This window comes from Conger conger, chromosome 11 (assembly GCF_963514075.1).
Source record: "Conger conger chromosome 11, fConCon1.1, whole genome shotgun sequence".
In the NCBI taxonomy this organism is placed as follows: Eukaryota; Metazoa; Chordata; class Actinopteri; order Anguilliformes; family Congridae; genus Conger; species Conger conger.
In genome coordinates this window covers 31639174-31654610 of record NC_083770.1, presented here as the reverse complement: position 1 = coordinate 31654610, position 15437 = coordinate 31639174, and the positions used below count along the sequence as shown (strand labels likewise).

The 15437-nt window shown below is 40.2% G+C and overlaps 1 protein-coding gene across 1 annotated transcript in view; it reads left to right on the top strand.

Moving 5' to 3' along the window:
* The first annotated feature begins 6321 nt into the window (after nt 1-6321).
* cux2b (cut-like homeobox 2b) overlaps nt 6322-15437 on the top strand; it is a 128410-nt gene continuing 119294 nt past the window's right edge. Inside the window, exon 1 of the mRNA XM_061261701.1 lies at nt 6322-6384. Coding sequence (XP_061117685.1) covers nt 6322-6384 — 63 coding nt within the window. The remainder of the gene's footprint in view (nt 6385-15437) is intronic.

The following is a 15437-nucleotide window of genomic DNA, read 5'->3' as shown; positions in this document are numbered from 1 at the left end:
CATCAGTGACAGCTCTCCACAAATCAGGTACTGGATAGTGAAGTCCTCAGAGGAGATGCTTGGACAGTGATTGGACAGTGGATACAGATGTCGCTGGTAACACTGCTGCAGGGGGAGTCGAGCCTCTCCTTCCCCTCGTCTTTCTCTCCCTGTTTCCCTCTTTCTTCATCTCTTCTTCACATCTTATTACCTATAATCAGATTCTGATGGGTCGATGCTGCACTGGCATGACAGACAACAGACATATTTGAACAAATATATGTTAAAAAGAGTAGAAAAGGCAACTGCCAATTCTGAAAGATGAATAAAAAACAACAAACCAACCCTCCACTGGCTATACTCCTACCCCATAACTTGCAATGGAAAGAAAAAAAAAGTGTTGACCTCAATTTCAATCAATCAATTACAAATCAGTTTTATATAATTTTTCTGTGACATGTACTGTCATGCTTGCAGATCTGCGGATGATGCGGTTTTTAATTAATTCCATGAACAAAAAACACAAAATAGCTCTTAAGGTGGTGCTCATGAATCTTACGGTAAAGCAGCAATATGAGGCTGTGCCTTAGGGAATGACCTGCAGGGCTGCAGCAGCAGTGACTAACAGCTGCTCTCAGGCCCGAGAAGGACCTGCAGCCTGCGAGATCTGCGGGCTGTACCAATTTATCTCCTTAATGGCCACTGGGTGGAGCTCAAAATGCACATTTAATATGTCAAGCTTATTGGATTTCAGTTCTCGGAGAACTAGTCAATACCCCAGAATCCAGCAGGGAAACAATCATTTCAAAATATTCCAGGAAGGAGGCATCGGGTCATGATTCCCAAGCATTAGGAGCCCGAGAGTGAAGTGGAATGCGGTTTAAGACTGTGAATCAATGCAGGCACAGCAGCAGGAAAAGGCTGAAGCCATTAATGCAGAAAATTTCCCAAATTAATTTTCTTTTGTGCAACTGTTACATGATATGCTCCATGAACATTTTCATGGCTGGTTTCAAATTGTGTTTCTGAAAGATATCTTGTTCCAACCTGATGTTTTAAAAAGTTCATTAAATCAGGAAGTCTGCGACATGCTTATTTTTCTCACATACAAACAAATACAAATGCAAAACACCAATAATTCTGATTTTGTGCATTTTGAAACAAAACATACACACAACATACACATTGTATATTGAGATTGGAAATGATGATTTGTAAGCTTTCAACAAATGTTAATTACATATTGAAATGATGCTGTTACCCTCATGGAGCAAGGCTGTACACAACAACAACAACAACAAGATGACCTAAGCCCGCAGGATCACACCTGGATGGGTTGTATGTTGTGCTTGCACTGAGTCATTTTCTCAAATTCATTTTCACAGTGCTTTTACACAATGGCAAATGCTGCTTCTGCACCTTTTAATAAGCAGAGCCGTTGAAGGCTGCTGTTTTTTATATGCAGACAAAAGGATTTTGAGATATGCAGCTGTGCCCAATTATCACGTCACACATATGTGACAGCAGCACAAGGCCCTGCCCCCACACATACTCAAAAACTATCACAGATGAACTCCTATAGGAATTGCATTTGGGCCTTTTCCGTTCTGTAAACAGTTCTCTAAATGTGCACCACGTCTGCTACAACAGCAGAAGACCATGCCAGGTTATACTTCTGTCAGCCAAGAACAGAAAGATGAGACTGCAGTAGACACAGCCTCACCAAAACTGGACAGTTGAAGACTGGAAAAACGTAGCCTGGTCTGATGAATCTGAGGCATACAGAGGGTAGGGTCAGAAGTTGGCACCAACAGCATGAACCCAACCTGACTTGTGTCCAGGCTGGTGGCGGTGGTGTAATGGTGTGGGGAATGTTTTCTTGGCACACGTTGGGCCTGTTAATACCAATCAATAATTTGCCACAGCCTATTTGAATTTAGTTGCTGACCATGCCCATCCCTTCATGGCCACAATGTAACCATCTTCCAATGGCTACTTCCAGAATAATAATGCGTCATGCCATAAAGCAAAAGTCGTCTCAAACTGGTTTCATGAACATGACAATGAGTTAATTGTTCTTCAGTGGCCTTCCCAGTCACCAGATCTGAATCCAGTAGAACACCTTTGGGATGTGGTAGAATGGGAGATTTGCAGCAAGAATGTGCAGCTGACAAATCTACAGAAATTGTGTGATGTAATCGTGTCACTATAGAACAGAATCTCAAAGGAATGTTTTCAACATCTTGTGGAATCCATGCCAGGGAGAAAGCGAGGCCCCACCCAGCTTTAGCATATGTTCCTAATAAAGTGCTCAGTGGGTGTAAGTGAATAACAGTAAATGTAAGGAATGGACTAAATCACAGCAAGCCTTGTGGTTATCGTAATATATACACACACCTGGGGTGGTCCTGCAGCACGGAACTGAAAACCCCAGAAGAGATTTGATATCTGTCAAATCAAAACTACATTAAATGCAATCTCCCCTTCTGTTAGCAACAACCTGACCTCATGCTGTATACATTATCACTGTTGCACTTCTGACTCCAGCATAATGACCTGGAACGAGACGCTCAGGTCACTCCCAGTGCCAATGACCTCAATTTCACATTTCTCAGTGTGGACATTTTAGCTTAGCAGCAGGCACACAACACTGCAAACAACACCATTGCTGTATTAACAGCCATAGGCACAATATAAGTACACACACACACAGACACACACAGTAGTTTCAGCCTATGACTTGGAGGGATGAAGGCAGTTCTTGCATAGACATTGAATAATGAATAAAGTACTGCTTCACTGTAAATGTGTATATTGAAACAGCACTATCAACATAAAACTATGTCTGATTTCAAATTCCCAATGAATCATCGGCAAATAAGAAATGTCATTACACTTATATAACTCCCACATTTTATTCTCTCCCCTAAGCAACAAATAAAAAGTAATAAAACTGAAACTTTTAATAACCACCTTTTATATCCCCCTCGGGTGTTTCTGCATATCAAGAAAATATCAATAATTTTGCCTAAAGATTGCTTTGATTTAAGCTTTAACGTGTGTTTTCCTGCAAGAAGAGAAATGGTTTGTCTGTTGTTGTTATTATACTGTATATTATATTCTTCAGTGGTGTCTTGCCAGTTGTTGATATTACATCTCTGAAAGCTAATTTATTGAAAAAAACTGTTGAAACCCCAGTCTCTGTAATATTCATCATTGACTCCCCAGTCTCTGTAATATTCATCATTGACCGTGCCGTGAAAAAGTATTTGTCCCCTATCCTTCCTGATTTCCTCTATTGTTGCATATCTGGCACACTGAATTGTTTCAGATTTTTAGACAAAATGTAATATTAGACAAAGTGAACCTGAGTAAACATATAATGCCTTTTAAAAGTATTCAGTTTATTAAATGAAAAAGCTAAACACCCATATTAGGTATGTACAAAGGTAATTACCCCTAACTTGTTGCACCACCTTTTGCAACAATAACTGCAACCAAATTATTCCTAGAATTTGATATCAGTCTTTTATATTGCTGTGACTGAGTTTTAGCCCACTCTTCTTTGCAGAACTGCTTTAATTCCGTTAAATTGGTAGGTTTTCCAGGATTAACTGCTCATCTCAGGTACTGACACAGCATCTCCATTGGGTTCAAGTCAGGAATTTGACTGGGCCACTCTTTTGGACCATTCTTGCTGCTTAGCCCAATTATGCTTCAACTTCATCTTGCTCATTCTACTTAATAACTTTCATGTATAGATCAGAATTCATGCTTCCTTCAAAAATTGCAAGTCGACCAGTCATTTTGCTACTCTCCCATAAATTCCATTTTTGCCCAGCCTTCTTCTTATTGTAGAGTCATGAACTCTGACCTTCGCTGATGCCAGAGAGTCCTGCAGTTATTTGGATGTTCTTCTTTGGTGACTTCCTAGATTAATTGTTGCAGCGCCCTTGGATACATTTTTGCATGTTGGTCACTCCTGGGAAGATTCACCACTGCTCCAAATCCATTTGGATAAAATGACTCTCACTGTAGTTCAGTACAGTCCCAGAGCCTTTGTCAAGGGTTTGGAACTGATATACTGATATATTTCAACAATCTAATTATCAATTAAATTCGGTTAATTGGTTGATTGAGTAATTAAGGGGACAATAGATTTTTCAGAAGTGTGTCTGATTAATTGATTTCATTAAAAAATGAAATAATATAAAAAATGTGTTTTGTCTTTACTCATGTTCGCGTTGTCAAATCTTAAATAAAAAAAAAAAAGATCTGAAACCATTCAGTATGACAAATATGCAATAATAGAGGAAATCAGGAAGGAGGGAAATATTTTTTCATGCACTGTATAATGCACATGAATACAGAAGGAATAGCTCATAATTAAGACACATATATCTATGAAAAACTGCCCTGCAAAATAGTTTACAATGATACATACATTCGAAAGTACAATTCAATTATTTCAAATGCTTAAGGGCAGAGTTAAGTGGTGTCTGAGAAGGTTAGGAAAGGAAAGAGTTATAGAACGCGGGATTGGCTAGAAGTTTGGGCAGGTTAGGTGAGGCAGAACTTAATTAGAATGTTCTTTCGCTGAGAAGCCTTCAAGTATCTGACACTGACACATTAATTAACGATTAGAATTAAAATTCAATTCCAATTGCCTTTAATTTCCTGTACAGTGAGATTATTCACTATTGCTTGCTGTAATAAATTAAAAGGGCACAAGGTGGCGCAAAATACTTGGAAGAATTGTACAGCACTTCAAGCGATTTTGTTTCACGATCTCAAAGAAAGGGTGAATGTTCTCTATTGAATACAATTAATTGAAAATTGGGGTGATACGTGACAAAATTAAAAGCGCGCGTTTGTTGCAGTAAAACAAAGTAAATTGCAGCATTGACACGAAGAGAAAGGGAAAGGGTTCTAGTAGGGGAGAACGAGATGGGATTGACAGGGTCCATGTGGAACCACAGGAAGGGGAAATACATTAATTATGCAATAAACCAGAATGTCTATGATGGGCTCATAATGTCCCAATCATATAAATGTTCAGGCTCTACCTACTATTGGAAAAGGAACATTTACCCGAGTACCATTCTGTAGTGTTTTTCCATGTGCGTAATGTTTAGGTACAGTTCCATTAAAAATAGTTTACTTAGTTGACATTATTTTCATGTATGCGCAATGTGCTGACAGTGTGTCCAAGGAACGTGTGTGGGAGTAGGTTATAAGATGAAGAACCAGTAACAAACGATTGGAAGATAAGCAAAATGAACTCGTTTGGTCCAGACCTCATCTTCTTAATTGTGAGAACAACTTCATGCAAGCTAAAATATTTGCTTATAAAGCTGCTGTTGTTGTTATTGGTACACCATTGTCGGGTGTACACATATTATTGTTTTACAAATATATGATTACTAGCAGCAGGTTTTATTTAGTTAACTGATTTATTTAGTTAATATTTTTACATTATTTTGGTTTATGACTGGGGGTAACCTAGAGTAAATTGTAGACGTGAACTTCTGCACCTGTTTATGGTTCGGACAAGTTTCAATTCTGTAATGGCGAATTCAGTTGAAGCGGGCAGAATTGCAAGATGTTTTCAGGCATGGCTCTAAAAACAAACCAAGGTAAACCTACAGACTCACTCCGTCTTCAGAATGTTTACAAATTAATATATGCACAGACGCTTCTTCCAAAAAAATGACACTTAGATGATGACAACAACCACACAACCCAGGTAGGCTGGGCATATGTTGTCATGCAAACGTACATTGTTGTGAATATTCCACTGCTTGTAGCCCACTTCAGTGTTACATTGTTAACATGCAGGGTAAATTGGCTATCAAATAATGTTATGTACAGGTATCTACCCGCGTCTGTAGATTTTTACTGGTAGCCTATCCATTCGAAATTTCACAGTCTCTAATATGTACGTATAGTCTATATAGGCCTATATATACGTATAATTCACAAATCTTTGTTATATTGTTTATTGTTCTCCCTTTCTCATTTCCAGACGGTATTGATCATCACGTTACGTCAGTATTGATAACTTTACCAAACCAAAATCAAGTGCAATTGCACAGTGCATAAATCCTCAGGACTGCACAAATGCAGAGATAATCTTGTACTTCTTTTAAAATACACAACCCTCCGCCGGGAAAGACTGCTATTTTCCCAACGCCTCTTCGTCTAGTTTTGTGGACTTTCTTGTTTTGATAAGCTTTTCTTTTGTGTGGAGCAAGTGATCGCCAACGCTGTTTAACGAGGGGAATCCAGCCCATATATTTAGTGTAGCCGGTGCGAAAAAAATTCTCTTCAATATCCCCCAAGATGGCCGCCGATGTGGGATCGATGTTTCAATATTGGAAGAAATTTGATCTACGGCGGCTTCAGGTTAGTGCTATCTTTTACCTTTCAGGAGAATATGAAAATTTAGAAGATGCTCCACCGAAAAACGAAACGAAATGTGCTTTTGGAGAGTTTTGGGGAATAAAATCAGCCGTGTAGCATTGATAGATATTAGAAATTGATCCTCTTCTGCCTTTGTTCAGTTCAATCATTGATCAGCGGTGGAGCGACCATAGAGCAGCACTGGCTCTCTATGCTCCGCGTTCACTGCTGGGATCAGCGCGGTGATTTGTTTATTTTAATACAATTTGCGGGTCATCTTTTCGCTGCCGATTAGTGGTTTGCAAGAGAATTGAAACTTTTAATGCTTTCCCGAATCTTGCTCGGTGGACTTTACTTTTTCCTCAAGCTAAAATATTTTGAAACGATAATTGTGCGTGACTATTTACATTCGAATCTGCGCTGCGATGTTTTTTCTTCATTTATTTGTTCGGTATTCAGTAACCAAATATATTATTATAATCATTATTGCTAATGACTTTGTATTTGATTCAGATTAATTCTGGAGTTATGGAAAGTTTTTGTGCGATATATTTTTGTTTGTTGTTGTTTGTTGCAAAGCCTTACAGTAGGCTACTTGTGTTAAGCTGAATGTAAGCAAATCAACGAGGTGTTTATCATCAGTATATATTTAATAATGCGAGGCAATCATCAGGGCAGTGCCAAATGTGACCTTTTGAGTTACGTTTTAAAAATGAAACTATGTTTCTCCGTGATATTTAAATTCAGTTTAAAATTAAACAATTATTATTTGTCTATACATAGAAAATCGGTCTTGCCAGCCAGCTATGCTGTAGCCTAATATGTGTCTTCAAATTTACGTCTGCATTTGGCTTCATGCTCATAAAAAGTTTGACATCAGTTGGTGATATTGCATTGATTTTGTACAAGTTGTTAATAAGCTTTACGGGAAGCCTAATTGGCGTGCTTAAAAGTAAATGATATTTATTTACTTGTTTGGCTGCATGAAGTTTTAGGTTTTCAACGGAATGTGCATACACACTACGCTTATTCAAACGAAACCGTTATGAAATCAGTTTCGTGTGTTTACAAAAAACTGAAACGTAAGTAAGTGTACTTCATTATCACCAGACAATAAAATTATATATTTGGCAATCGTTTTATTGCACCTTGCGAAACGCAATCGTTTTTGTCTTCTCACTTCCCCTTTCTCTCTCTCTAGCCGCATTACGAGCGGTATTCAGGCAAGGACTGTGTAATTGTATTCCCTGCTAATGTTTGTAAATCAGACTCGGGTAGCGCAAGGGCACAGTCTCTGCTGTATGATTGATGTTCTGTAACATGAGGAATGACAAGAGCATGGCAAGCCAGGTCCCGCGGAGAAGCCAGGCGAGGGGGAATCAGATCTGTTCTAGGCTGCCTTGTGTGGCCCGTTTGTTATTCAAGCCTCCAAACAGGGTGCTTCTCATGCAGTCAGAGGAATTCATCGTGTGTGTCGAGCCATTGTTGCGTGGAACAGCGTCGCGCTTCTTTCACATTCAGCCGGACTGCGAATTCCAAAAGACTGCACGCGGCTGTGCTACTAGCGCGGATATTATATGAAGTGGACGATTCTCGAGACGCCGAAATACTTATTTGATTTTAAAAAATGAATTATGGATACAGTCTTATAAGGGTATAAGGGTATAAAATGGTAAACTCGGAATAAGAACATTGAACAAAACCAGATTTGACAAGTGTTAGCAACGTTATGCTTTGGAAAGGTTTTGCGCAAACATTTTATTTATTGTCATGAAAAGTAGTCTTTTTTGCCAGTATTTCAATACACAGTATAGAAATGTCAGTGCGACGTTGTCTGCCGGAAAATTTGACTAGTAACCTACTGTACAATGTAACGGTTAAAACGATGCATATCAAATACTGCGGCTCTGAGATTTCTCAATCACACCTGTTCACATATGAACAGAAATTACATTAGTAGCTAGCATGGTAGGGAGTGTGATTTGGGTGGTCTGCGGACATAGTCCACAAGGGTTAAAAAGATAAACCGGTCAACCTATTTCCGGCCAAAATTAAGGGGTGCCATTATGTTCTTTCTGTGCTCCAGTTATCTTGTGTCATTGATCTCAACTTCTACTCAGAGAACCCCTAGATGCCAGTGTGCAGGTTGCGTAATAGGCTCGTGACAGTTTTGTTCAGTGAAAAGTGGAAGCTACAAATTTAGGTTGTTGTTTTTAAGGATATATTTTGAATGAAGACCGGAGGCTGCACCAGCGAATACAGAAACGTTTCATTTTAATATTTAAGTTTGCTTGGACATGGTAATTATAGTTGACATCGGTTAAAAAGCTGTGCGGTTATACTGCCACTTTTCTGTCATTCCATATCTTGACAAACCAGGGCAACCAGGGCATTTCACGAGCAATTTTTACGCGAGATACAAATTATTAGCATGAAACTACATTTGTGTAATAATAATATACACCGCTATCTATGTAGCTCAGGTAGTGACTGGTCCCTGTAGCTAGTAACATGGTCTAATATTAGAGCTTAGACAACATTCAAAACAACGTGCAGTTTTAGGCTCTAACAACAAGTAGGCTACATCTGGGAAAATGAATAAGCAATCGCTAGTAGACTGGGGTGTGGACACTAAATCAATTTAGATCGAATTTTTCTGGCCATGTACGTTTAAATGGATTAATATTCTCAGATAAGATGTGTAGATTTAAGGATATAGATCCTAATTCCAAATGAACAAATCATAGCCTTCATGACATTTGATTTCACATAATGCTAAAAACTAAATATTGTCATGAAACTGCTTGTGGCTACAAAAATCGTCTTAGCTGGCTAGCAAATATTTGTTTCTTTATTTAGCCTAACAAAAAAATGGGAAAAGCAAAGATATGTCATTAATTGTTGTGATTTCCTGTAAAATGGCCTTGACAAATCCACTTCAAAACATGCTCATACTGTACAGTCAGATAGCTAGCTGGTTAGTTTGATGATGGGGTATTCTGTCATTTTGAGATATGAACTATAATGTTTACATTCATATTCATTCATTGAAAGTAGTCAATAGTGTTTTACTCCCTCATAGTACAACAACAATATGGTTGGAAAGAGTCCATGTTAATAAAGTAATTGAAAGGATCACTCTTACATGGAAATTTCCAGAAGGGGTTTTATTGGTGTTTCAGGAGTGTTTTAAGAGTGGAAGTGACAAGAACAGTGCTAATAACAATAGAATAAATATATTCATGCAAAAAAAAAATTTGTTTTCTGTGCTGTAAAGAAATGCATACACTCTGAACATACTGAACAATCCAAATTTAGCAATATACTTTATATGCTTTATACTGTAGCTGTTCTATGTATCCATGTATGACTGTGCCATAGCATATACATGCCTTGTCCTTAATTTTTAAGAATTCAATTGTAATTTAGAAGGTAAAGGTGGATTGAATGTGGACCTTGCCATGTGCATAGTATTATAACATTAAACACGTGTGTGTATATACACACACACATGTTTAATGTTATAATTTATTATTGTACATTTTTTAAAAAGAATATACATCAAAGCCAAAATTAGCAAAATACAGGAGTCAAAGTTTTAGGTAGAACTATCACCTTCAAACTAAATACTTTTCTGAATGGGTAGCATTCTATGAACGACATTCAAAATAATCAGTAACACTTTGTATGATGGGCCTTGTATGAAAACTCTGTTTGTGTATAAGCACTACATAAGCATTCATGAAGTCTATGCTAACTGACATGTCTGTCATAAAGTATGCTACTGTATATCACTGTCCATGGGAAACAGGACTCTTCTATAAGACACCAAATGAAAGTGTCCTGATGACATCAGGACATGCCTCTGATTTGTATTTATTTATATTTAATAGTACTAATACTGTTACAGTAGGAAGTGTAACCAAGTGATATCCTTCAGTATTGAAGTTGCTACCAAGATTTACCAAACTGAGTTAATGTTAGAACGATAGGAACGGGAAGAGGGACAAACAGGAAAATCGGTCCTGCTCTGGAACTTGAATAACAGGTAAAAACTCAATTTTTTCCTTTTATTTGCCATGCATGTCGGATTGCATTGTATTGAGTCAAGACGAGAGGAGCGCTATAAATCCACTTTAAATAACACTATAAACGCCCCACTTGCTCTTTGATTCTGTTGCCGACAGCTGCCCCTTCCCGTTCTTCTCCATGCCAACAAAAATCGTACTTTAAGCTTCATCAGTGGCAGCCGAGATCTGGCCCTGGCTTCCTGTACCATTATGCCGAGTTGCAGTACGCAAACTCTAAATGCCACGCACTTAATAATTACGGGATGCCTAACTATGTAGTTTGGAAGTCCTTGCATTTCACTTGTCAAGTTAATAAAAAGGAAACATTATTCTTCAAGAATGCTGAGCGCTTGCACACTGACGAAAGGCACAGCAGTCAAGGATTTTGTGGAAAACTTGAACCAGTAGTGAAATGGCTAGGCTTAAATGTTTTATGCGCAGTCTGTGCTGCTCAACAGCCACCTGATTTACAAGGGATACAAATTTAGGGGGACAAAGCAGATAGTAGTAAAGTTGAATTTTTTCTGCTTTTTAAATAGGAAGCAAGGGTATGGCCTAATTTAGTTAGCAGTTGCCATGATCGTTTTTATTTTAAGGGATAACTTTGAATCCACACATTTCTATTTGTGTTGGATTGTAACTTAAGAATGGTCATATTGATATTGTATTTAATTGGGCCAGTCCCTGGGTGAATTTAGCAATGTATCTTTTCATTTTCATGAAACGTGGTTGAACTGGGCTGTAACATTGAGATATGTGCTATATGCTTTCTGCCAGTTACATGCAGCTTTGGGAACAAATACTGGAGCTGATCAAAAGTAAATCCATGTATCAAATTCTAACAATGAATATATGAATATGAAATAAATAATTTTACAGATAGATTGACACCAGCCGTTGTCGAAGTAAAATTTCATAGGTTTTGGAAGGTCAACTCTCAATTCATCTTTCCTTTTTTTTCCACTTCTTTTCTGGGTATTGAGGATGAGTGCCAGGATGCTTGAGCATCATCCTTTGTGAGTCTCATTCCGGCTTGTTATGTTAAAAGAGAAGTCAAACTGAATGACGAACACTAAGCTTAACATGAGTGGGATGTGTTTTTAGATGTAAGCGATGCATGGATCAAGGCTTCTCCTGTTGAAGAGGCACTTTGGGGTTTAGATTTCTATTATTTTTTTCCATTGATTTAAAGTGTCAGTGACAAGTACTCTGCATGAAACAACCAGGCGAATAGTTGTGACACATCATTGTGTGTATGATTTAATTTTTTAAATAATTATTTGTATGACAGAATGAATGGAGAAAAACTACTGTGTTGATAAAGGAACTGGATATAAATATAGTGAATGTGTTTTTATTAACTCTTTGGCTGCATATTTTTGTTAACACATGAATATAGCTGTAAATTAAAACCTAGATTGAATGATAATCATTTATTCAATGGTGAACTTGACTTGGAAGGACCATGCTTGTGTGCTTGTGTCTAACCAAACATTTTTGTTTGGGTTCACATTTCGAGGAGACCTACTTATTGAATCCACATGATATTCAAAAATGTAATTGGACAGTTTTAAGCACAAAATGACCTCATAAGTGCTTGTCAAGTTAGTTATTTAATTTTGAAGATTTGCTGTGGTTTTGTGGTGCTGGTGATTTGCTGTTAATAAATAGACATGCAGACTACAGCGCAAAAGTTAGGTTAATTTACATTGTACTAGATTATCATTTATTTTAGTTTTTGTTGATTATTGTTATAAATACGGCTAATAACAAATGATGATGTTTATAAAAACAGAAGAAATCCTGGTTGCCCACAAATAAGAAACCCAGCGGTTTTGAATTGGGTTAGGAGTTGGATGAGAATGTTCCATTGTGAGGTACAGGTGAAGAGCTAGAGAAAGATGGACAATGGTATGGTACGTTGTGATTACGTGTGGCACATTGTTCAGGTCCACCAGGTCGCTGTCCTAAGACAGAACATCATCCCACCTACTGGCTCCTGATCTTGTGATCTGTACACATTTGGGAGTCTGGTTGTGTTGTTGTTGTTGTTGTTGTTGTTGTTGTTGGATCGTGGCCAGCCTAGATCCATCACAACTCAATGGGGTGGAATCTGTAGGTGTGTCTGTGTTTTTCTTGCAGATCTGTTACAGAAAAGCTTTTGATGCTGTTGTCAAGTTTTATTTTTATTTTGTGATTTGTTGGGGTGTCTGTGTGCCTGTGTGTCTTTTTAGAAATTCATTGAATCCACCCCCCCCCCCCCCCCCCACCCCCCAAACCCCAGGCTATAGCTTCAGGAGTTTTATTTTTTGTCATGGTTTGTTTTCCCTTTTTACTTTGGGGTTTTCCATCAGTAAGTATGATCTGTAGAATTCACTGTTTGCACTTGTACTTGAATTATCAGCTCATTTCTGTTTCACTGAATGCTTTGAATAACGTAATTTCAATAGGTGAAAATCAATTAAGGGAAAACTTAAAATTATTAACAAACAATCAATTTTTCTGGGAAAACACAGCAGCATTAGCGTCAGATCAGGGGTATGTTGTAATTTCAAAATTCCCATTATGTCCGTTACCTAACAGCAGTGATACTCTGTTGCCAGTATGTACCGTCAAGTGTTTTTGTCTCCTATGATATTCCATTATTTTCCAGCCTCTAACTGACAATATGTTAAACAATGCAGACCTAGTATTTCTTAGATTTGAACATTCATAATTTTCTTTATTTAGGTAATTCCCAGGGAAGGTGTTTTTATTTTGCACTGGATATTTGGCCAACCAGATAAAGGTGTAAAATGCGTTGGGAACAAAGTGAGGGAGGTGAGGTCCTGTGACCTTGCTTCCTCTGTCCGTTAGTCACGTGCTCTTTGCCGGGGTAATCATTCACACCAGCCAGATGGTGTTTCTGTTGGCGCCTGTGGAAAGGACAGGTCAGGAGTATCCAGCCAGGCGCTGCTGGTCCTGTGCAGATTATTCAGCCAATGGGGGAACTCACCCACAAAATCGTTCAGCCAATCGGGGGGAGGGGGGCTGCTCTGTGCCAGTTAAACGACAGGTGAGGACAAGCCATCAGAGGGCCCCCGCTGCCCTGTCTGTGTCTGAAAATATGCAACTTTGTCATTTTCACACTCCATCCAAGGATTGAAGATCCACATAGCAGTGAGCAGTGTGCATATATCATAGTGTGCCTCAAGATAAGATATGGTCATTTTTTAATCATTATCCACTTTCATTGCTGGGGACTGTGGGATGACTCTTAAAACACTGGTTCCAGATTAGTGACACACTCCTTGGTCTGCTATTGGATCCAGACTGTGCAAGTTCTGACTCTGACATCAGCCCTGCAGGGAGATGTGTGATTGGCCATAATGGCACCCAGCTCATCTTGCTAGAGTGTCCTCTGGTCAATTCATTATTTTCAAAAACTTCTCACCGTGCTGGCAGATAAGCAACAGGACACTTGTCGGTGTTCTCACCTGACACAAGCCCCATGTGTCACATGCCTAAAACTGCGCCCCGGAATCATCTGGCCTCAGGGGAATGAGCTGAAGCCCGAACGATACACTTCGGCTCACTGGGTAAATGCGGTAGCAAATGGGTAAGCAAATTTAAAATGAGGTATTCTTCCTCGCAGTGATGTAATGTTATCTCACGTCTTAAGTAGAAGCCTGGGAGCAGGCTGGGGATGGAAAGGGGGAGAAAGATGGGTTGGTGGGTGGGGAGGGTGGGAGTTAGATGTGTGTTTAATGGAGGTGAGCCCTGCAGTGAGATTTGAGGCCTGTTGTGAGTGCTTCCGGATGCGCGGCTCCCTTTGTCAGGGCTGCTGCAGCGGGAGCGGGGCTGTTACCCTGCCAGCCGCGCGGTTTCTCCCTCGCTCTCTCTCCGAGGCGGAGCGGTTTCTATCCCAACCGCAGGACCCCTGATTTGTGCCCTGGCTCGTGCAGATCTGGGCCCTCACGTGTCGGCTCTAATCCGAATTACGAAACGGCTGGGCGGGCGGCGAACGGGCGGCGAGCCTGACCGCCGCAGCGTGTGCTGTTTCAGCCCCCCGTGTTTCAGCCCGCCGTGTTTCAGCCCCCCGTGTTTCAGCCCCCCGTGTTTCAGCCCCCCGTGTTTCAGCCCCCCGTGTTTCAGCCCCCCGTGTTTCAGCCCCCCGTGTTTCAGCCCGCCGCGGAGACCGGGACGCGCTCCTCCCGCCCCCAGCTCAAGCCCTGCCATGTCAAATTGGCTGTGAAACTGGGTCCCCGTGTTGTTTGTGCCCTTTCATTCACTCAGGGCAGAATGTACACAAAGGCTCCTATGGTATCACGTGATGCCATAACCCCGGCTCTAATGATTGCTGTTGTGATAATGATTTCTACTGAGGTGTGGGGAAAGAGACCAAATGCCGAAAAATATAGGGGTGCTCTCTGGAGAGATTTGGGGGGGGGGGGGGGTCTTCCCTTTTGTACCAAAGCAGCTTTCAATAAGAATTCCCCCCGAACGACTGTAAAGGGAACTTGGTGTATTCTGGAAGCAGCCGTGGTTACCGTCAACAACAGACAGCAGGGGCAGCCCTGGGAGAGATGCAAACAGATGCAACCGAGCCATGGGACGTTCGTGTGGGACTCGCATGTACACATGCATAAACGCACATGTGCACACAGGCTCCCACACATCAACACTCTTACTCTCAGTCTCCCTCAGACACAGACAGAAAACGCACGCACATACCCACACACTTGCTTGAAACAAAGAGCCATGATCGTAATCTGAAATGGCTCTTGCAGTGGAAAGTGGGCAGGATGTGGTGAGGGGGTCCCGGGGGTGGTGGCTGGCACGGTGTGCGTGTTGCTGAAAACATCCCAGCATGCCACCTGTGCAGTGCCCTGGTGTCTTGTTCCGTCCTCATGGTGATTAACGGCACCTGCCGGGGACCTTCCGAGCTGCCACATCCAGGCCCCAGTTGCGGAGGCAGTGCTCCTGAATTCAGCCACGCCCTACCCA